The sequence below is a fragment of the Zeugodacus cucurbitae genome, chromosome 3 (genome assembly GCF_028554725.1).
Source record: "Zeugodacus cucurbitae isolate PBARC_wt_2022May chromosome 3, idZeuCucr1.2, whole genome shotgun sequence".
Taxonomy (NCBI): Eukaryota; Metazoa; Arthropoda; class Insecta; order Diptera; family Tephritidae; genus Zeugodacus; species Zeugodacus cucurbitae.
In genome coordinates this window covers 70,021,676-70,045,487 of record NC_071668.1, presented here as the reverse complement: position 1 = coordinate 70,045,487, position 23,812 = coordinate 70,021,676, and the positions used below count along the sequence as shown (strand labels likewise).

The 23,812-nt window shown below is 30.4% G+C and overlaps 1 protein-coding gene across 3 annotated transcripts; it reads left to right on the top strand.

The window, feature by feature from the left end:
* Positions 1–969: 969 nt before the first annotated feature.
* Positions 970–23,663, top strand: Slc1a6_1 (excitatory amino acid transporter 1). Of its 3 annotated transcripts, none has more exons than XM_011193143.3 (11): positions 970–1,422; positions 15,634–16,017; positions 16,803–16,898; positions 16,971–17,138; positions 17,197–17,239; positions 19,527–19,569; positions 19,628–19,811; positions 19,898–20,028; positions 20,085–20,514; positions 21,281–21,377; positions 21,444–23,663. In XM_011193143.3, the coding sequence occupies exons 2-11, from the start codon at positions 15,836–15,838 to the stop codon at positions 21,504–21,506; spliced, it is 1,437 nt and encodes a 478-aa protein (XP_011191445.1). In that variant the 5' UTR covers positions 970–1,422; positions 15,634–15,835; the 3' UTR covers positions 21,507–23,663. The 3 variants fall into 3 exon arrangements, with proteins under 3 accessions (XP_011191445.1, XP_028899645.1, XP_011191446.1); XM_029043812.2 differs by lacking the exon at positions 970–1,422 and adding an exon at positions 15,307–15,461; XM_011193144.3 differs by lacking the exon at positions 970–1,422 and adding an exon at positions 15,307–15,467.
* Positions 23,664–23,812: the final 149 nt, after the last annotated feature.

Below are 23,812 nucleotides of genomic sequence, written 5' to 3'. Positions count from 1 at the left end.
CAAGCTATTTGGAAAATACCGATTGTACACTTATAATTGAAGAGCAATATATTAGTCTGGGTACACTTAATTAATAGCCATAGGTGTGGTCTTATGTAAAATAGAATCGGACCCTTAAGATTTAATACAAACTCTTACATTAACTATCAATTAAACAAAATAATCAAAATCGCTCTAGCGTTGAAGAGATTTATTGCTCTAAAACAAGTTTACTACTGTGACCCTAAAACTCACCGAAGTACCTCAATCACAAGTTCTGAGTCTGTAAGTTAGTAAGCAGAGTTCTAGATGGCCCACAGCTCATTTAGAAAACCGACCCCAACAAACAGAGCCGCCTTTCTAGTTCCTAACCTCAGCAAGCAAGGGGATGAGAGCAAAATAAATCTCAACGAAGCTCACGGCTTCACAATCTCTAGTTATAGTAGTTGAATGTTTTTGTTGTTACTTTGTAGTTGTTGTTGTTGTTATGATACTACACTTACCAGCAAGTGTACTCATACTATAATAGTACAATTTTGATGCTTCCGATGATTGAGAACTCAATTGCTGGCGATAGTTGGCCGAGTAACAGCAGCAAGTGGTTGGCCGCCGGTGGGAGGGCGGAAGCGTGCATTTACAAACATACATATGTACATATATACGAGTACATGTAAAGTGTGCACGCCGGCAGACTGTGCGGCATGTAAACAAGCTAAGGGCATGAGAGGGCGTACAGACGCTACTTGCTTAATGAGTTGGTGGGCGAGTGAATTGGTGCGTTAGTAAGGCAGTGAGGCAGTCAATCAGTCAGCTAGTCGCGGCTGAGTGGTCGCTGAGTGCCGTTGTGTGAAGCGCTTATTTTCCACTATACATATGTACATATGTATATATATATGTATATACACTTACATGTGTAACTGCATGTGCATGGGAGAGATTTCGCTGCTGCTCGACTTTTTCGCGGGCTTTATTGGTAGAATTTGAAATTTGTCAAATTCAGTACCTTTGCAAACGCGCAAGAAACAAGTCGTACGCTACGCTGAGCACTCCCTACACACAGTGATGTTGCTATAAATATAATAAAATTAATAGAAAATCAGTGTGACGTTGCTCCTGCTTTGACAATTTACATACATACAAAATACAACTATTTATGCTTGTATGTGTTTAAGTACTGCAAGTGCAATTAAAATAAATAATTACGTTCTAGCAACGAACTACTGGCGCATACAATTGAAATACAAATAAAAAATATTTTTTTTTTTTTAATTTTTAAAAATTTTTTGTCGAAAAAAATTTGTTTTAAAATTTTTATAGAATTTTACTGCAATTCAAATATTGAAAAGTGCGCTTCAATTGAATTACAACAATTATTGTAATTAATTCATTAATTATAAACAACAAAAATATTTGTTTACAACAAACGCACGAGTGGATCTAACGGTATGTTATTTTGAATAATAATTCTTGGAATAAAAAAAAAAAAAAACAAGTTTTACATAAATTTTAACAACTGCAAAAAATGAACTTGCTTTTCTTGTGTTCTGCTGCAATGCGATGTGATGCGTGCATGTGATGTGATTTCAGCGTATGATGTGATGTGTTCCATGTGGTTGATAGTGAAATGTTTACATGCCTGCCATAACTCTCTTATGAAATTTGTAAGATAATGTAAGTCAAGGGCATCGTACAGCGCAAAGTCGCTGTGTGTGCTATTAGTTTTAGCTTCTGGTTTAGCTTTCGGCGTACGAAAATCACTTGTTACAAATATAATAAATAGAATAAGTGAATTAATTGAGAAAAGCTGAGCATTTAATTTAGTAGCAGAAGCGCGAGAGTAAAGATCAAGTGTTTTTGTTTACTTAGCTGCAGTAGAGTGGCGTAGTGTTGATATTAATACTTTTGTCAAGCTTACATAAAGGGTGCTTGAATAGGGGTTTTTGATCATTCTTTCAGAGTTCAGAGTTGCTTTCTCACGAAACATACATATATTTTTGAACATAACATAAAGCCAATAATGACGATACAGTATGTGATAAAAGTATAGTATACAAATCTATGGAATGTTTCTATAATACTGTACAACACTAGGCTGTATATTGAACCAAACTAAGTTTTTCCGGCAGTTTAATAATAAGTCCCACTTCGAACTTCGAGGCCAAATATTTCGATTTTGGAGACTAACTTCAAAAATCCGAGAATTATCTTTTTGTATTATTATTTTTATTTTATTTTATTTTATTTTATTTTATTCTATTTTATTTTATTTTATTTTATTTTATTTTATTTTATTTTATATTTTATTTTATTTTATTTTATGTTATTTTCTTTTGTTTTGTATTATTTTATTTTATTTTATATTTTATTTTATATTTTATTTTATATTTTATTTTATTTTATATTTTAGTTTATTTTATTTTATTTTATAATTTATTTTATTTTATATTTTATTTTATTTTATATTTTATTTTATATTTTATTTTATATTTTATATTTTATTTTATATTTTATTTTATTTTATTTTATTTTATTTTATTTTATTTTATTTTATTTTATTTTATTTTATTTTATTTTAATTTATTTTATTTTATTTTATTTTATTGTATTTTATTGTATTTTATTCTATTTTAATTTATTTTATTTTATTTTATTTTATTTTATTTTCTTTTATTCTATTTTATTTTATTTTATTTTATTTTTTTATATTATTTTATTTTATTTATTTTAATTTATTTTATTTTATTTTATTTTATTTTAATTTATTTTATTTTATTTTATTTTATTTTATTTTATTTTCTTTTATTCTATTTTATTTTATTTTATTTTATTTTTTTATATTATTTTATTTTATTTTACTTTATTTTATTTTATTTTATTTTATTTTATTTTATTGTATTTTATTCTATTTTAATTTATTTTATTTTATTTTATTTTCTTTTATTCTATTTTATTTTATTTTATTTTATTTTATTTTATTTTTTTATATTATTTTATTTATTTTATATTATTTTATTTTATTTTATTTTACTTTGTTTTATTTTATTTTATTTTATTCTATTTTATTTTATTTTATTTTATTTTGTTTTATTTTATTTTATTTTATTCTATTTTATTCTATTTTATTTTATTTTATTTTATTTTATTTTGTTTTATTTTATTCTATTTTATTTTATTTTATTTTTTTTATCTTATTTTATTTTATTTTGTTTTATTTTAATTTATTTCAATTTAATTTATATTATTTTATTTTTTAAATAATAAAAAAATATTTTTTTACTACATGTTGAAACACCCTGTATGTAAACACGCTTCTGTACTTTTTGTCTCTTTTCAAACATACTTACATATGTAAACAATCAACTAAATTAAATAAAGCAGCAACAAAGCAAACAAAAAAACTTAGAAAAAAGCGAAATAGTTTATTCAAGTGTGCATTTTGTGCATATTTCATTTTTCAAAGTCAATCAAATGGAAAAATCTAATTTTGTATTTAAAATTGTCGTGCGTGTACAAAGAGCACAAATGTAAACATACATACATACGTACTTTTGTATGTATATAAATCTGTTTTTTGTATTTGCATGCGGAAAACGCCGATTGCAACAAACGAGCAAAAGCACGTGGGAGGGAGTGCCATTGGTAATAGAGTTGTGCATATACATATGTACATATATGTTTTAATATTCACAAGCCTACATACTAAATTGTAAATTTACATATCCACTTAATGCTTTTATTACAAATATATGCACGCACGTGCCTACAATAAAAATGTTTCAAATAGAACAATGTATGTATGCATGTACATATTGTATTTTATATAGTAATATAAATATGTACATATAAACAAAAACTATGGAAAATTCCAGTTATCCACAAACTCTTCTTAATTTATGTAGATACTTAAAAAATCATTAATGATACCTTTAAGCATCAACGAAGTATGCACAAAATGCTTGGTAGCGGTACTTGAAGAGTCTTTGGTATGTCATTTATGCCGAAAGCAGGGATTCTTAAATTTTTTTCAAGCGTGTGAGACAAACCTGAAGTTTATTTGTATTACTATATTCTTGGATCAATTAAATTTTTTCGATCTAAAATATCATTAGAGTAAATAAAGCAACATCATATGATTTGCATGTGATGTGATCTGATGGTGATTAGATATCATGTGATATTTTTCTGCAGTATTTCATTGAATAAAATTTTAAATTTTTGTACATATATGGTATCTTCGTATCACCTTAATATGCAGTGGAGATTTTCCACTTTATCACAGAATAATATGCTGAGTATAGATCAGCACTTTACAGTGTTATCAGCCCACACTAAATGCAAAAGTTTACATATTTAAATATTCCTTTACATATAGTATAACACATGTAGGCATGTCAAAAACAAAAATAAACAAAATAATAATTATATGGAAATTCAAATATGTCCGTCATTTTATGGTTGCATTTGCTTGAAATTAATTTTGTTGCTACATTTTTTGTTTTACTGTATTTTGCTTTTGGCATTTAATATTTTTTTTTCACAATTGTGCCCAAATATACACACAATGTATGTTTGTTTATATGCGGGTTTTCACTACAGCAGCAAAGAAAATGCAATTTTACATTTTTAGAAAATAAATAAAAGTGTCTCGGTAGTAGAAGTATGCATAGTGACAGACAGGCAGCCATACTTATATGTATATGCAGCTAGATTTAATATTTTACGACAGTTTATAACATAACTAGGTGTATACATAAATATAGCTAATAATTTGCCGAGAAAATTTCAAATTAAGTTTAAATTTTTTCGAGTATTTTGTAGACTCTAGGCAGCATTTGAGTTCTTATATTTCCATATTACTAACTGGTACTTTGTTATTTGATCATTCAAATTTCCCGGAATAATATATATATAGGTATATAATTTTTAACGCAATTTCAAATAAATAATGAAAAAATAAATAAATATAAATCTCAAAAGCAGCAGCAGTTGAGACACCAGCAATGCAAATACTTATATTTACACACAGCGTACTCCAGGGCGTATACGTAATGTGTACGACAATAAAGGGCAAACAATTTATTTCAACAAAACTATGTACTACTGTTGGACAAACAAAACATAAATAATAATAATAATAAGCTTGTAATTTATAAAGTAATTATTTATTAAATACATATTTACATTTGCAATTTTTATATAACACAATTGCATTGCTTTGCCTGCAAAGCCTGCTTCTTATCTGGCAAATGTTCTATATGCAAATAGTGGCTGAACACCTACAGATTGTACTTAAACATATATATACACTTAATTTATACATATATCAAAAACGTAAGCAAGTACAGCTCTGTATATATGCATATGCATATTTAGATGTGTACACGAGTATGCAAAATAGTAAAGTAAGCTAAGCGCTGCCCTTACATGACAGTTTAATGTCAAGAATCAGTATTTTAAATGCAAAAATTTTTTTTTTATTGTATTTTATATGCAATTAACAACATAAAAATAATAATAAACATTTTAATTAAAAATATTATTATTTTTATACTCTCGCAACAAAGTTGCTAAAGAGAGTTTTGTTCACATGACGGTTGTTTGTAACACCCAAAACTAAACGAGTTAGATATAGGGTTATATATACCAAAGTGATAAGGGCGACGAGGCGAATCAAATTCCGAATGTCTGTCTGTCCGTTCGTCCGTCCATCCGTCTGTGCAAGCTGTAACTTGAGTAAAAATTAAGATATCTTGATGAAACTTGGCATTTGGATATAATTTTTTGGGGAAGTGGGCGTGGCGCCGCCCCCAAATACTAATAAAGCTATATACACCAAACTTTCTACAGTCATTTCTTTTAGCTACTTCTTAATACAGTCCAAAAATGAAAGAAATCGGATAATAACCACGCCCACCTCCCATACAAAAGTTAGGTTGAAAACAAGTAAGGAACATTTTATTCTCTCGCAATTTATTGAAGAAATTATATTAAGATAACGCACAAATTTACCCATAAATTCGGCATAAAGTTTAATAGAATAACGAAAATCGTCATATATAGATATGAGGGCTGAGGTAATTCCTGAACCGATTTCATTCAATTTCACCAGCAAGGTACACTATATTCAATACTATACGCTCACTTAATTTTGCTAAGATATCTCACATATTAACCAATACATATATGCTGAATAAAGCCCACCGTATTTTTGAAAAACCTATAATTAGGTATATGGGAGCAAGGGGATGATATTTTTGAAAAACCTATAATTATGTATATGGGAGCTAGGAGATGTTGTGACCTGATTTTAATAATTTTTGAAACAGAGACACACTATTGGAAGAAAACAATTTCCTCTGAATTACATTAAATTAGCTGAGAGATTTACCCATATTTTCGGTTAAAATTTAACCTTAGGCGCTGAGTTCAACATGTTCGATATCTGGCTCCTTGAAAAGTTATAGTCCGTTTTCGACAATTTTTTCACAAGTGATGCCACAGATCATATACTGTATTTGTGTAAAGTTTTATTTCGCTATCATCATTGGTTCCTAATGTATATATTATAAAGTGAAGAAATCAGATGGAATTCAAAATTGAGTTATAAAGAAAGTAGTCGTGGTTGTGAACCGATTTCATCCATTTTCCACACATGTCATCAGGGTACCAATAAAATATTATATATCGAATTTCATTGAAATCTGTAGAGTAGTTCCTGAGGTATGGTTTTTGACTCATAAGTGGGCGATGCCACGCCCATTTTCCATTTTGAAGAAAGATCTGAGTGCAGCTTCCTTCTGCTATCATTTCTGTGAAATTTTGTGTTTCTGACGTTTCTCGTTAGTGAGTTAACGAACTTTTAGTCATTTTCAACCTAACCTTTGTATGGGAGGTGGGCGTGGTTATTATCCGATTTCTTTCATTTTTGGACTGTATAAGGAAACGACTAAAAGAAACGACTGCAGAAAGTTTGGTTTATATAGCTTTATTGGTTTGCAAGATATATACAAAATATTTGGGGGCGGGGTGACGCCCACTTTTCCAAAAAAATTACATTCAAATGTGCCCCTCCTTAATGCGATCCTATGTTCCAAATTTTATTTTCATAACTTTATTTATGGCTTAGTTATAGCTCTTTATGTGTTTTTGGTTATCGCCATTTTGTGGGCGTGGCAGTGGTCCGATTCCGCCCATCTTCGAACTTAACCTTCTTATGGTGCCAAGGAACACGTGTTCCAAGTTTGTTTAAGATATCTCAATTTTTACTCAAGTTACAGCTTGCACGGACGGATAGACGGACGGACGGACAGACAGACATCCGGATTTGAACTTTACTCGTCACCCTGATCACTTTGGTATATATAACCCTATATCTAACTCGTTTAGTTTTGGGTGTTACAAACAACCGTTATGTGGACAAAACTATAATACTCTCTTTAGCAACTTTTGTTGCGAGAGTATAAAAATATATATATACATATATAGGATTGTATCAAAAGTTAAAAGGTGAGATACTAATCAATTATTATTTTCAGTCTAATGATGAACAAATTACGTTTTTTATAAAATAATTTTTATATAATAAATAATATTTATTAATTTCCTTAATAACAAAGAAAATATGTAGGCACAGGTTGTGTATTAAAATTGACATTTTTTTTCTCTCAAATCAAGTTTATACTTATGAATATGTAAATACACGTGTTCACATATTTCACTTACATATTTACATTCAAAACACACAGGATGTCAATCAGGCACTCTTCAACAGCTATATACTATACTTAAATCTCTGATTAAAGTTGTATTCGAATGACACACTTGTATCTCACTTGTGCGTGTGTGTTGATATTGTGTCACTTCCGTTTTCACCCTAATCCGTTCCAAATACCAAACTGAGGTCAGTTTCACACACTTTGTGTTGATGCGTTACTAAGCATACTATTATTCACCTCATTCACAGGCACTTATGTAATTTGTAATATCACCTACATTTCAATCAGATAAATATGTAGATACTCGACATATGTACATATGTTTGAGATTCAAATACTTACAATTGTGATGTGTGAAACTTTGCCGATTTCTTACATCATTAACTATTTCATTGAAAGGAGCTCTGCTGAAAGTAACTCTGAGCAATTAGTTAGCTTTTGAATTCGCGATAAGCTGCTCTAGCAAGGATTTTGGAACAAATTTGCTTCAAGACACAAAAAATATGGTATAGGGTGTGTTCAAAAAAAAAAAACGGGAATTTTCGTTTTTTGAATAAAAATATTTATTTGTTCGTCTACATTTATGTTGTCGCCTTTAACATAGTTCCCATTCGATATAATGTAATTATGACAGCGTTTCTTCCAATCGTCGAAACATTTCCCAAACCCGATTTTTTCGATAGTGTTTCGCGTTGCGATGGCTCTTTAAGGCTCACTTTATTATTAGAAATAAAAAGTCATACGGAGTCATTTCTAGCAAATATGGAGGCTTGACCGTCCAGCTAGATACTAATAAAAAATAATAAAAAATTTTGGCAATTGAACTTTTGAATTTGAAAATTCCCGTTATTTTTTGAACACACCTCGTATGCATTAAAAATAACAATAAATGAATGAACATTTAACAATTCAAAAAGCTGACAATCCCGATTATATTTCCTACTCAACATTCCAATAGTTTTTATTGACAATTAATATTCATATCAGAACACTTGCTGATATTTATGCAAATCATAAAATGTAATGCTGTAATAATACATTATTAAACTCGATTTGTGCATGTTTTCATTTGATTAACTGTAATAAAAGTTGTTTCATTGACACTAATAATGAATTATTCATAAACAAATATGATTTTTCAGTGGAAATTTACAAGAAAATATACAAAATATGATTGACATGTTACCCAGTAGTGGGTGTTTAGTTATTCGCAGCCCACCGAATATAATGAAAATAATAATGAATCATTAGTACAATTTTTTGAGAATCATAACTTCAGGTGACAACTTCCATAATAGCTTTTTCGCACCGCCAAATTAATTTAATACATTAAGATTATGATTGAGAAACCAGTTTTTGGCTTTCGCACAGCCGGCTACTCGATTAATGATCAGCTGTTATACATTCTTTTTTCTGCTCATAATAATATGTTAAGTTGCAACAGCTTATTTCATTGGTTCAATAACCACAACCAAATTTTCAGCGTGTACAAAAATATGCAGAGATGCTTTCCAATTTCAACTCGATTTGTATTCGATTAAAAATTAATGTGTAATAGTAAAATAAAATATTTCTTTTTATCTTTTTCAATAAACACAACCAAATTTTCAGCGTGGACAACAAAACAATTTTTCTTTTATTTGGTAAATCGATCTGAATCAATGCATTAAACGAGTAAAGTGGGTTAATTGATCAATTAACTGCTATGCGAAAAGACTCATTTTAGTGTTTTGAGTTTACAAGCTATTGCTGCTAAATATGGTGAAATATCGTGAAAAATAAACATAACCTGAAATTAATTATATAAAAGAACAAAGAACATTTTTTTGTAATAAGATACTAGTTTTTAACGAAAATTATTATATTACTTCCATATGATCTGCATTATACCGCTAATTACACTTCTAATTTCCGCAAGCAATTTTTTATCACTTCAAATTAATGAATGCTCTTCTATTACATGGAAATAATGTAGACTATGATCATTTAATTGATTATATGACATGCCAGACGACAAAATGCTGTAAAAGTCAATGAGTTGCATTGTTCATATTTTATTAATTCATTCACTTGGTGTCAATGGCAATTTCACAGAAAATATTTATTATTACAATCGCAAATATTTATTTTTAGTATTAAATAGACGACTGACAGGGTTTCCAGTATTTATATTAATAGCTAAAGGTGCTGAATATTTTTGAAAGCTGTCAGAGTAAATTTGACATTGCTATTTGAAGGGCACATTGCATTAGTGGGTTGATGTCAAGCTGTCAAAGTCATTTATGAAAACCTAAACGTCATATTATTATTCTTAGCTGCAGAATAGTTATGCCTTTTAATAGCAAGGTGACATTCTACCGATCTGAGCATCGTGTAACAAAATTTTATAAAAATATTTTTAGAAAATGTCAGACAAAATTTGACATTTGAAACTGTCAGCTGTCAGATGAACTAGCATTGTGTTAATGGCTTAATCTCAAGCTATGAATATTGCTAGTGAATTTAAGCTAAATATTTCTGAAAGCCTAATATCATAATAATATTATTACTTCACGGATAAATGTCTTTTAATATCTTGGCGACATTTCATCGGCTATATCTGGCTGATCAACGCTTCCAATTTACTATTTTACAACATTTACAACAAAATGCGTAACAATTAAACCGGTTTAAAGTAGTTCTTCATTAATTCAATGCAACCATTTTGATAACTGTTGCATAATTTAATTATTTCCAGTAGTGCTCGACAACTTTACGCTGGCTATCATGCAACTAGAAAACTATTTGAATTTTCTACTAATTGCGTCGCGAAGCAGAGAATATTTTATATGCAAATATTACAACATTTCTTATAATAAAATATATATTTCATATATATATATGCACCGATGTGGCATTAATATTCATATTCAACGAGTTAATCATACAACTGTTTATTGTTGTTGATTATTGAGCAGACTCGATATGGTAGGGTTAGTTGTGTGGCGGCTTAAGTGGGTGTTGTAATAGCGTAGGTCTCAAGTTCAACGCCAAATAAATACATTTCAATTAAGTTGCATATCGTCGGCGTAATGCATTATGTAAATAAGTAGACGACTATGCACACATAATAAAAGCAAGAAATTTAAATGAGAAATATCTATATACCAGTTAATGAGTATATATTAATATATATAGAAGCAACAGTATATAAGATAGCGTAAAATCCATTAGCACCCTTAAATAGCAATTAATAAATACTACAAATGCAACTACAGTGAGATGTAATTGTAAATACATATTCTTTAATATACACATACAGTATGCACTACTTAAATGTGACTAATATTTTTTTTGTATTTTTGGTCTTTGTCGAATTATTATATTATTTAAAAATATATATATTATTAGACAAAAAATATACATATATTTAAAAAAAAAATTAAAAAATACAATACATAATTTTTGAAAAAATTTTAATTTTTTTTATTTTTTATTAAATAATTTTTATTATTTTATTATTTATTAAATAATTTTATTATTATAAAAACATTTGTAAAAAATTAAAAAAATAATTTTTATTATTAAATTCATATAGAAATATTTGTTTTTACACATTTTACATTGAAAGCAAATATTATTTTTTTATAAATATGTATTTTTTTTAATTTTTTATACAAACCTTATTTTATTTATTTTAATTTCAAATTTTAGATTTTCATTAAAAAACATATTTTTTTAATTTACTTATTTTATACTTTAAGATTATTTTTTCCAACCCCTCTCCTATTATGAAGTACCCACTGTACAAGTATTTTCTCACATTTAACATTTTAAATGCATTGTGTACTACTATTCGTTAACTTAATGTTTTTATGCATTCATTTGGAAAAAACAACAACAACAACTATGACAAATAGGAAATGCAATATGTTTTTAACGCCAACGCATTAGAAATTATTTAGCTTCATTAATGTCAATTAACCTGTTAGCAAAACGCTAGATGTTAAGCATATTCCTGTAATCGCCACTTTTCTATAGAATATATATTACTGTACACAAATCTATTGTTCATACAAACAAAAAATTTTTATGGTGTGAATATTACTTTACACACTTTTCAATTAGTACTCATTAAAATAATTATGCACAATGTGAAGATCAATGCTATATATGAGCTCTGTGTGGACCCAGTAGAGAAATTCACATAGCTCGCTTAAAAATGGCACACAAGAGAAAAAATTATTATAAGAGAAAAAACTAGATTTTTGATTAATTTTATAATTGATCTGTTTCGTCTTCGCAAATTCCTCTGGCAAGTGGAAGGAAGATCACAGTACTGAATAGCGAAGAGAGGATTAAGATACTCGAAGCGAATAATTGAGAGAGATAGAGTTTTTAAGGGGTTAGCGGTAAAAAAAAAATTATAATTTCCAAAGTTATAGCTGTCTGTGTTGACCCAGTTTCAAAAAAAGTTCCTTGCGGTGACAATCATAAGTCCTTGGAGACTCATCTAAAATCAATCGGATAAGAAAAATTAGGTTTAAAAATAGATAATCTTGGGCCTGATCCGAAACTATTTTTCAAAAATTAACAAAATGGCGGCATCAGGAAATTTTTTTTCTAGATTTCCGAGAAAAAAAATCAACAGTTAAATGGCCTTAAAACCCGATTTTGAAAAAAAAGCTTCGGATTAGGTGTGAGTTTATTATGTATTCTAAAAGCTGTATACATTTCATTCAAATCTACTGAGCGGTTATCGAGTTACAGTATCACACTAGTGTGTTGGATTGCTGAGCGCTCTTTGTTATTTGTCGAATAACTCGAAAAGTTATTATCGGATCAACTTCAAAAATTCAATTTCAATATTACACTTAACGAAAATGCAAAAAAAAAAAGTTTTTTTAAAAATCCTGACTACCCCTAACCCCTTAAAGTCGCATATTAAAAATAAGATAATCAAATAAATTCAGCAATAATAGTAATTTGTTTCTTCATGTAGCCATCCATTCAGCTATTACTGTAGAATACCAAAGTATACACCGTTCACACGACAGTCGGGACTACGTTAAGTAGTAGGGAGTACCCAACCCGTTTGAATCTGGATTTCTATCCAGTCAAGAATTGTTAAATGCCAAATCATTTGGTGAATATTTTCTTCTTTTAGTTTTCTTGCGAGGCCTCTTTATTATACTTATACTTTACCAACCAAATTTCGATTCAATTTTTTTTATACTTAATCCTATGTTAAATCAATTTTATAAAGGTACTATTTTCAAAAATTTAATTTCGGAATCTCACATAATTTGTTTAAATCTCAAAGAAACTTGAAACTTCAAATTGAGTTTTCTACAATTTTATATCTTTAGACATACGACTTTATTTTGGTGAACAAGTGATATGCTGAATGAAATGTTGAACTATAATTACTCTTACCACTATCATTATTTATGTACTGTATTTAAGATTGATGATTACTTTCATTAGCAAAAGGACTATTAACAAAAGAGGAGAAAAGAAGAAGTAGTTGGTGTAGCGTATGACGCACCCAAATATTAAAATAACCGGAAATTAAAATTTAAAATTATTTAGCTTCATCTACATATGAACATGTAAACATTAACGCAAATATAAATATAACTAAATATACTTTGCAAGCTTTTTGCCTCATTTACTTATACACATATGTATATTTCTAAAATCATGTATCATATTTATTATCCTCCTTTTATTGATTTTCTACTGTCGAAGTATGTACATGATTGAAACATCTTATCGCTAAAAAACAAAGTTCATAACCTGCTAACTTATTGTTGCTACATACTTATGTATGTATGCAAAAACACTTGCGAAGACAAGCCCCTTATTCTTGTTTATGTACTCGCACATAAGCTACACACAGTACTACATATCATGTGTTTATGCGTTAGAGTATAAATAGTTTCTGCATTATGATGCTTTGTGTTTTGGCTTCTGCGTCTCGTGTTTTTCTAAAATTATAAAAACTGCTTCACTGCTCAGGGTCATGTTGCTATATATAGCTTAATTTCTTAAAGTAAAAGTTCTTTGATTTTGTTCAACAACCAAATATGAGCTAATTTGGATCAATGTGTTTGGTTCAACCGAAAGTGCGGTGTTTAGCTGGTCCGTTTCTCAAATTTACACTATCGAGTTTCGTTCTGCATTCTGAAAAAAAATCCTTCTTTCTATATAGGGCTTAGAAGTATAACATTTGCATCAATTAAATCGATAAATAGAAGACAACTACCTACCAAAGACAATGGTTTGAACCTCTTGAGAGAAAAGCACTTCTTGAAAATCTCATTGTTATAGGGACAAAATAGGGAAGTTGTCGTTATCTGGTAATCGGTATTGTCGGAGTCTTCAGTATATAAACAGTTTTTTTATGGAGAGAGCTCAGGCAAATACCGGCCCCAGAAGGTATTGTTTTATAATACTTTGATGACATTGAACAATTTACCGACCGCGCATCGGACACGACAGTTAATCAGTTAGAGAGGTATTAAAATCCATTAAAAGTGAAGCTCTTCACAACTTGGTGTCAAACCAATCCAAACTTATCCAGGCTGGGCTCCGATATGCTAAGCTTATGTCCGACGTGTAACGAGTCCTTGAATGATATTAACCACCTCTTTGTATTTTCTATGAATCCTACCCATCTAACAGCCTTCTCCCTATGGTATGACCTCGTCGAAACAGCTCGTTTATTGAGCCTCCATTTAGATGACTTCGATTACATTTTAGTCGAACTTTAATTCTAAGCAGCGTTCAGATAACCGTTACACCAACAAACCTGCGATGGTTTTGTTGCCACAAAAAGGGTTCTTACAGAAATCAGTTTGTTATAAATAGAATTTGGTATTGACTTGATAACGTCGTGGTTACCGAATCATCTATTTGCTACTTCTTGAGCATTCAGTATTTTCTAACATTCGGGTTTTTACGGAGAACCCTACGTATTGTATTGGAAGTCTGTATACCACCAATCTCGGAAAAGGAAACAGTTTTTACCACTATCCGATGTGGAGCCGACAACTCCCATTCAGATGTGATTAAATGGCTGTATTGTTACAACTGATTCGATATAATGCACAAATCTTGATTTAGATCAAACACTATTGTAGGTATGCCTACCCCTGGCATATTTTTGATCATATTTATATATACATTCGCATTCGTATTTAAGTCGTCATCTCCATCCGGTTTCAAAAAAAAGTTGCTAGGGGTTACTTTTCACACAATAATTCCGACAGCTTTTGTCGCCAATACAATGGACGCGCTCAACTAAAAAATGTCGAAATATGCAATTCATTGTACATATGAATGTATGTATGTGTGCCTAAGTGTATGTCACGATACTTCCGACGATCAAAAGCGCGAACGCTGACACCTGCTCGTGTCCCCATTTAACCGATTAACACACATTCGCAAAGCGCTTACCCAAATCAAGCGACTGTATATCTCTATTATACTCTACATTCGAGTATTTTTAAATCAAGGGTGCAAAATCTGTGTGTGTGTGTGTTGGGTGTATGCGATCACACGTATGTACGTTGGGTTAATTGACGACAAAAAGCAACGGCGTATCGTTAATATCCACTCACCGAAGCTACAGCTAATGATATGGTGCGCCAACGAGCCGCTGACAAACGATCACTTTGCATAAGTGGAAAATTTACTGCGTGCGATTATAGTCGCGTTCGGTCAGTCATTCGGTGAAGTAAACGAAATATTTGGTTTAACGGCGCACCAATGTTCCTTTGTGTTGTATGTGTGAGTGTGTTCATATAGTGCTTGTGGCAAAGACTAAAGGATAATAAATGCTAATTATGAATATATGTGCAAGAAATATATTTTAAATAATTCTATATGAAATTAAATATTATATAAAATAAAAATAATTTAAAAATAAAATTCTCTAATTTTTTTTTACTCACAGTTTGCAGTCGCACAACAACGGTGTCCATCATAACATTTTGTGTTTGTGTGCGTGTGTGTATGTGCTTTTGATCCTTGCGCACAACTGATAAGCAGCTTCTAGTCGAAACAGCAACACGGTTCTGCCAATTTTTACTTCCTTGTTTTACTTATTACTTGTTAAACGCTTTTGAGTCACAAATAAATAGTAAAATCCATACAAAATGACGCGACCGAAGGAGGATTCGAAGTTCAAAGCATTCATGCGAGAGAACTCGCTGACGATGCTCACAGTGACTGGTGTATTCCTCGGCGGTTTCGTGGGTTTCATCATCAAGAACAGCACAGGCGAGTGGACGAAGCGTGAGATTATGTACATATCCTTTCCCGGTGAACTTTTCTTGCGGTAAGTGGGATTTTAGTAGAAGTATATGAGAATAAATGATTAAGATCTAACTATCTTAATATATATCCTAACCTGATCCAGTGTTTCTACTGACTAATGTTTCGATGACATAGTTCATATCAATTTCATGGTTGTTATGTTCAAAAAAAATCTGAAACTAATAAACTGATATTCTAAAACCAAGCTATTAATTAGGAACCTACTCTTAGAAAATCTTACATATATAGATCCCTGGAACTCAGGTACCTTACAAACTCTTCAACAGTGTTCCCATTCTATTTAGACTAAAATTTTCAGATTTCCAATTACCAGTATATACCTAGGAACTCTAGCAGTAAATTCGGTTTTGCGGATAGCTCTTAAATCATCATCGAAAACTGAGTGGTTTTTTTAGTAACCACTAATCCTGAGAGTTCGCTAAATTCTCTGTGTTCCGCCCTCTCTCAAATTATTAAAATATTTCCAAAGTCCTTAAGGACCACGAATTTTTTTGAACTTTACAAACCGCTACATAATGACAGATCAAGAAAAGACCTTTGGTTCTACACCAACTAAAACTTGGAATCTTTGCAAATCGTTTGAAGGATTAAAAAAATAATTATAGGATCTTAATAGTCTTCAATAACATTTTTTCTCCAGACTGAAACCCCGAACTATAAGAGACGAAATCTTGCAAAATAAACTTATTTAGATTGAATTTAGATTAAGGTAGCTTCAGAACCTTTAGTTATATTTAATATTATACTGAAAATATATAAGTAATATATTTTTACCATACTTTACAGCATGCTGAAATGTTTAATTGTGCCATTATTGGTTTCATCCATTACGAGTGCCATTGGTGGACTCGATTTGAGCATGTCGGGGAAAATTGCTATACGGTAAGTTTTAGTGGAGTAATATTTTAACGGCTGTAATACTTCATAATGTACCTTTCAAATTACCTTTTCCAGAGCAAATGCTTATTATTTTCTCACAACAATCTCTGCCGTCGTCTTGGGCATCTGTTTGGTAACAACAATACGTCCAGGACAGGGTGCGAAAATTGTGGAAGTGCGCACAGAATCTGTTGATAAAGCATCGAAAGTCTTAACGCCCGATACGCTTATGGATTTAGTGAGGTAAGCGGTGGTAGAAAGCGTGGGAGTGTAATGTGAAATAATCATAATTTTTTTACAGAAATATGTTTACGGATAATATCATACAATCGACAATGTTTCAGGTATGTATTAGAGTATATTCTATATGTTTAAAGTACAACGCATTTATGGGTGGGTGTCAGTAATAGAAAAATGTACGAAAAACTGATTGTAATCAGAAAATAACAGTTAATTAGCAATACACGCTCATATTACTATGCTATAAAGGTATGTACCACAAGTATAGCTATGGGTCTCTTCGTATGTACATATCTCTGCCTCAGCAATGTATTTTCACAAGTGCCTCAAAACAAAACGAACAATGTGTTGAACATAAATAACGGTATAGTGCACATGCGAATGGCAAATCTGCACTGCTATCAATTTATTTACAAATTATCCAATTTACGACCAAATGCTTAATTTAAACGAAGTTGATAGTTAGTGGACGAATGTTGAAATTTGTTTAAAATAAAATACCAAACACGCACAAATAAAATGTGTAAATTAAATTGGATTTGTTTAGCAAGAATTATGACAAATGTACAAATATTTATATGTGTGTCATAATACGAGTATTACCTACCCAATATGAGTGTAAACACTTGAGTGCTATACTCTGTTGCCTAAAGTTAAGTGTTGTCTAGCGATCGCCCCACTATTGTTGATGTTGACATAACTAGTACATGTTGTAATTGTTTGTAACGGTACTCAAAGAGTGCTCCATAATGAGCACACAGAGTTCTCAAGTACTCTGTACTTCTTGGAGATAATCAGTTGAACCCATTTATGCAATAAATTTGTAGGTCCATGTTTACTGATAGCAATAAAGCAATAGGTTTGAGATCTTTGATAAATATTAAAAAAGTAGTTCTTCCGTTTCTTCATTTATTCTTATTCTTCTATTTTTATTCTTATTCTTTTTTGGATTAACAATAAAAATTTTCTTTCGTTTCTTCATTTATACTTTTCTATAAGCCCCTCATAACTATTCCCGATTTCGTATGAAATATTATATATTATTAGATTCATCACTATTCAACATTATAGTACCCATTATCCCTAAAGTCGAGTTAATTGATCCAACGAATCATCATGGCATTTTTCGAATTTTACTTTGCTCAATTCTTTCTTTTTTTCAAAACTTAATCTATTTTAATTACAATAAAAGAAAAAATATTTATATATATATACACATACCTATTATATTTATACATACCTATACTCCATACAAACACAAAATTTCATTTACCCTAACAGTCTAAATTTAGATCTCATCACATATTGTAATCACATATGCATATTTCACCCTATGAGTGGTCAACTGCTTAGTTGACTGCCTGTTGTGCTACTCATCTATTCATATCGTATTACGAGTACAAATTGAATTACTTAATCAGCATGATATCCAACTAGTGGCGGTGCCGCTCTGACTACAGTAATGTAATTGGTTTGTGCTTTATATGCAGCTCATCTCAATTACTATTTCCGAAACGGATATACTTGATAGTAGTGTGGATAAAGATAGGAGATGCAAAATGGTGATCTGTTAGTTAGATATTTACATAATATCTATTTATACCGCGAATTGATTAGTTAATCTAATCTCATATAGATATTATCCCTTATTTTAATCATGCTTCATAAAGTTATGATTGAGAACAAGTAAACTTAACTTGTTATACTCGTATCTCAGACTCATCTTTTCTCGATCGTTATTAAAAACTTCGTAACACTAACTTTAAAGTTATTGTTTATAAGATCCGATTAGTTCATCTATATACCCTATCATTTCCTACACGAGTCTATCGTTCAGATGCTGTAATCTTTGTCAGATCCCATCCTGTATATTCAATCACCACATTTTTATCCAATAATTATTTTTCGTATATCTGCTTCTTACTTTTTGATCAATCGTTATCGCATAACTTATGAAATTCTAAAGTAAGCTATTTTACAGATTGATTAACGATCTGAACGTTAAGATCGAAGATGCTTTTGACTAATCAATCAGAAACTGATCAAACCCGATTGTTCCTACTACAATGATATCTAATATACATATAACCAGTATCTTTCGAATAGATATATGAAACTGAGCTTCTTCCCTACAAACTTATGAAGACAGACTTTATGCAGGGGCTTCATAGAGGCCTTCAGAAGTTTTAGAAAATTTTGATCAAGAATTTCTGTACTATATTACCAGCTGTTTTTTCCAAAATATTTGGAAGTTCTTCAATGCTAAACAGTACTAATACTACGTCCCTTCTTGCGATATATTTTTTGGTGGTCCTACAGTCCTATAGGGGACCTACAGTTTAAACTAAATTATAACACTCCGTATTATTCAACTCATATTGTTTTTTACAGTATCGTACGGAAATCTTTGAAAATACGAGCATAAGTCCACCAGGTAAGTTATGGTTTATCAAAAATATTAATGCGATTCACTATCATAAATCTACTTACAGTTCCCATGGAGGAATGGGACTTTAAATCGGCACAACGTGAGGGCTCCAATGTACTTGGTTTAGTTATGTTTAGTGTAATTTTGGGCACAACAATCGGACGCATGCGAGAGAAGGGTCGATTGCTGCAAGACTTTTTCACCTCACTAAGTGAAGCTATGATGACTATAACATCTTGGGTCATTTGGTAAGTTAGTTTAAAAATTCACCTATACAATCAAATTTTCTTCAGTAAAAAAATATTTATCGACGCTTCATTTCCACTTTAAACAGGATTTCACCGCTCGGTGTAGGTTTCTTAATCGCCGCGAAGATTATTGAAATGGACTCGATAGCAGCCACTATACAATCTTTGGGTTGGTACTTTATAACGGTAATGCTGGGTTTATTCCTGCACGGCTTCGGTGAGTTAAAGGTGTATGCTGTAAATATGCATTAATAACAAATCAACTCTTCTTAGGTACCATCGCTGTGATCTTCTTCTTGGGCACGGGCACTTTACCTTATCGCTACATTGCCAAATTGAGTCAAGTCTTAGCCACTGCCTTTGGTACGGGCTCCAGTTCGGCCACCATGCCGCTGACTATTAAATGTCTTGATGGCATCGGTATTGATCCACGTGTGACACGCTTTGTCATCCCTGTCGGCGCTACAATCAATATGGATGGCACAGCTTTATACGAAGCCGTTGCAGCACTTTTCATTGCCCAATATCGTGAGATGAGCTATTCGTTTGGTAATATTGTGGCGGTCAGTATTACGGCTACGGCAGCGTCGATAGGTGCCGCTGGTATACCGCAAGCCGGTCTTGTAACTATGGTGATGGTGTTGGATACTGTGGGACTGGAACCGAAGGATGTCTCGCTGATTATAGCTGTCGATTGGTTGCTGTAAGTTTTAGAGATTGGATTGTGTTAATTCAATGCTTATTTAAATGAGGTTATGTTGGGGTTGTTATCAAGGACAAGTTGCTTTAAATGAATCCCAGGAATAGCATTACTATCTTTTTTATAGAAGCCGGATCTTATAAAACAATGGTTGTACTTCACCCCTTTGTCTTTTTTATTAAGATCCTTACTTTTCCACCGTCAAGGTTGAAGATGAGAACATACCGTCATCTTTTTGTACTGAACATTGGATTAATTGAATTGAAAACTCATTCAATCAGATCATCTACACCCTTGTCTGTTCGTAGCTTTATGCTTACGATTTTCTAGAACATTTTCCGAATTGAATCAGTTCTAAGGGTTTATCAAGTATGACTGTAGCTTCGGATGAATTATGTTATCTGGTGAATAACGAATGACTTGAAGTAGAATTTCTCTCAGAAGGATAACCAGAGAGAGTACATCCACTGGTTTGAAGACTGTTGGTCAAGATATCTGGAACAATCTGTACTTATACCTCAACAGAAATTTTGATTTCTAAACCAGTGCCATAAGTTTGGTATAAAAAAGGAAGATGTCGAAGTTCAACCAATGATTTTAGAACCAGATTCGAAGAGGTCAAAGTATAGGCAATAGCAATCAGTTCCCGAAAAAGAAGAAGAAGAAAATTAAATCATTTCAAATTTTAATATTTTGGAAAAGGGAATATTTAAGGTTATGAACTTATTTTTTGCTCAGTACTAATTATTTTTTCATATCTTCAATATAGGGATCGCTTCCGTACCACCATCAATGTCATGTGCGATGCCTTGGGCACCATATTGGTTAATCATCTGTCGAGAAATGATTTGCAAAGCGTCGATCGGGTAAGCCAAACTAATAAAAATACAAAAAATAATAATAATTAATTACAACAAAAAATATACTTCCAGTTGAACGCCGAACCCCATGAGCTCCTCGAACTTGGTGCGAATGGACATGAAACGAAAGAATGAAGACGAACCTTGCCTACCCCTCCCCGTATTAAACCGAAGCCAAAACCAGTGCACGACACACATCGTTAATCAAACATTTGTTGCATACTTTTAGGCGCATTGGCGCGTTGAAGCAATGCTATGTGTTGGTGCATGAGTGCGTGCAGCGTTTATATGCAACGCTCAATGGCCAATCAACGTTTTTGCCTGTGTCAATACAGATTCTAAACATTTGTGCTTCCAAAGTACAAGTACACCGAATTTATTTATACAAATGTATGAAAAATAATAATACGATTATTAACGCGTAAACAAATTGATTGGATGTGCCAATTTGCGGTAAGCACAAAGCAAAGAAAACAAAGTTTACAAACAAATTGGTTATTTTTAATGAAAATAAAAATTGTAAATAAGACAGTTCAAAACTTTTTTCTAAAAAAAAAATATTTACTAAATTTTTTCAAAAATAATTGTTTTTCTAAAAAAACTTTTTTCTAAAAAAAAAAAAATATTTACAAAATTTTTTCAAAAATAATTGTTTTTCTAAAAAAAATATTTCAAAAATAATTATTTTTCTAAAGAAAATAATATTTAAAAAATATTAATTAATTATAATTATTTAATTGCAAATTTAGTAAATAAATTTATTTAATATAAAATTATTGCAAATGCTCAGCATATACATAGTTAGCAGAAAACTACAAAACAAACAATAGTAAAGCTATATGTAGGCTTAATTCTAGCACAATGTTACATTGTTAAAACAAAAATAGAGCCAGTTTATTATACTCAAATGTTGGAAATTCTTGTTAACGTCGTAGTTTACTGGAAAAATAATTGAAATAGCGTAAAGCTAACGGTTTATCACAACTGATGAGCTTCTTAGTTAACCAGGAATGATAGAGAGCAGATTACGATATGCGAGCTAGTATGACGTCATAAAGTGGAAAGGCAACATTGACAGGAAACTGTCCAAATTGAATGTGAATTGTAAAAAAAAAATTCAAACTCGAGAAATATAATTCTTTTAACAATTTATAATGAAAAAGTTTTAGTGAAAAAAAAATTTTAGTGAAAATATTAGAAGAAAAATATTATTTCGTAAAATTATTCGAAAAATTTTTAAATAAATAATTTTAACTGTTTTCAAAATAATTACAAATTATTTGTATAAAAAAATTATCTGTTGCTATTTTTGTTGTTTTTCACAATTTTCTTACACTTTATGACGTCATATCTGTCAAACACGTACCAAAAAAGGTAACGATAAAATTTTCAAGTAGTCCTGCTATCATTTTTGCTTAGTATCCGCATTTACTATGTATGTCTAAGTGTACTGTATGTAGCAGAGCAGTCAAAGCAAAGTTCAAGTATTTAAAAAAATAAAATAAAAATTAAAATAAAAATAAAAAATATAACTCGCCAAAAATATGCGCTGTTTTCAAAAATCAATATATTTTTAAGCAATTTTAAGCGAACACAATAAAAATAAAATAATTTAATGTAGCAATCAAATGCAACGTATATGATAAGTGTTAAAAATATATATACATACATACCTATGTGAAATTTTCAACCAAGCAGTTCAAATCTAAACCGTTACAAGTATAAGAAAATAGCAGCAATGCTTTTGGTTTCCAAGTCAAAAGTTGATTTTTGAGCAAATTTTGTCAAACACTAGAGATTTACATATAAAATTATTGAAAAAAAGAAATTATTCAAAAAGGAAATTATTAAAATATTTTGAAAAATTTATCCAATATTTAACAAAAATAATAATTAAATATTCAACAATACAGAAATCAATAATTCACAATTGTTATTATTTCGTAAATTACTAACTTGTGTGTTCGTATTAAGAACTTGTAAATACTTAATAGCATAAGCTCGATTTATGACAATAAAGTGCATGAAAACATAAAAAACCATGCGCGTATAAAAAGTAAAAATTATATGAAAAGTTTAATATACAAACATCTATAAAATATTAAAAAAAAAAATTAAAAATAAAATATTTGATTTTTTGGAGCATATAAATTGCTATTTTCGGTCCGACAAGTGGTAAAATTTAAAAACAGAAATTATTATACTCTTATATAATTAATGAAAATTTGCATTAGTTGCGTAGATAGTGCATAGTCTCATCAATAACAATAAAATTATAAATAAATTAATAAATTAGTTATAAAGCCTATTGTTTTATTTGCGTCTTGTGTAACAAAAACTCAGATTTTGCTTCAACGAACAGTCGGCTTCGGTGCTATAAATTTCCAAAGCTAAATTGGACGTACATTTTATTTATAAGTTGCTCACATTTCCAACGCAGA

Bases quoted from the DNA above. Each gene is read 5' to 3' on its own strand.
- Slc1a6_1 (XM_011193143.3), top strand. From the start codon at position 15,836: ATGACGCGACCGAAGGAGGATTCGAAGTTCAAAGCATTCATGCGAGAG. The intron at 17,139-17,196 runs GTAAGCGGTGGT...ATTTTTTTACAG, and splicing joins ACGCTTATGGATTTAGTGAG to AAATATGTTTACGGATAATA. The intron at 20,515-21,280 runs GTAAGTTTTAGA...TCTTCAATATAG, and splicing joins ATAGCTGTCGATTGGTTGCT to GGATCGCTTCCGTACCACCA.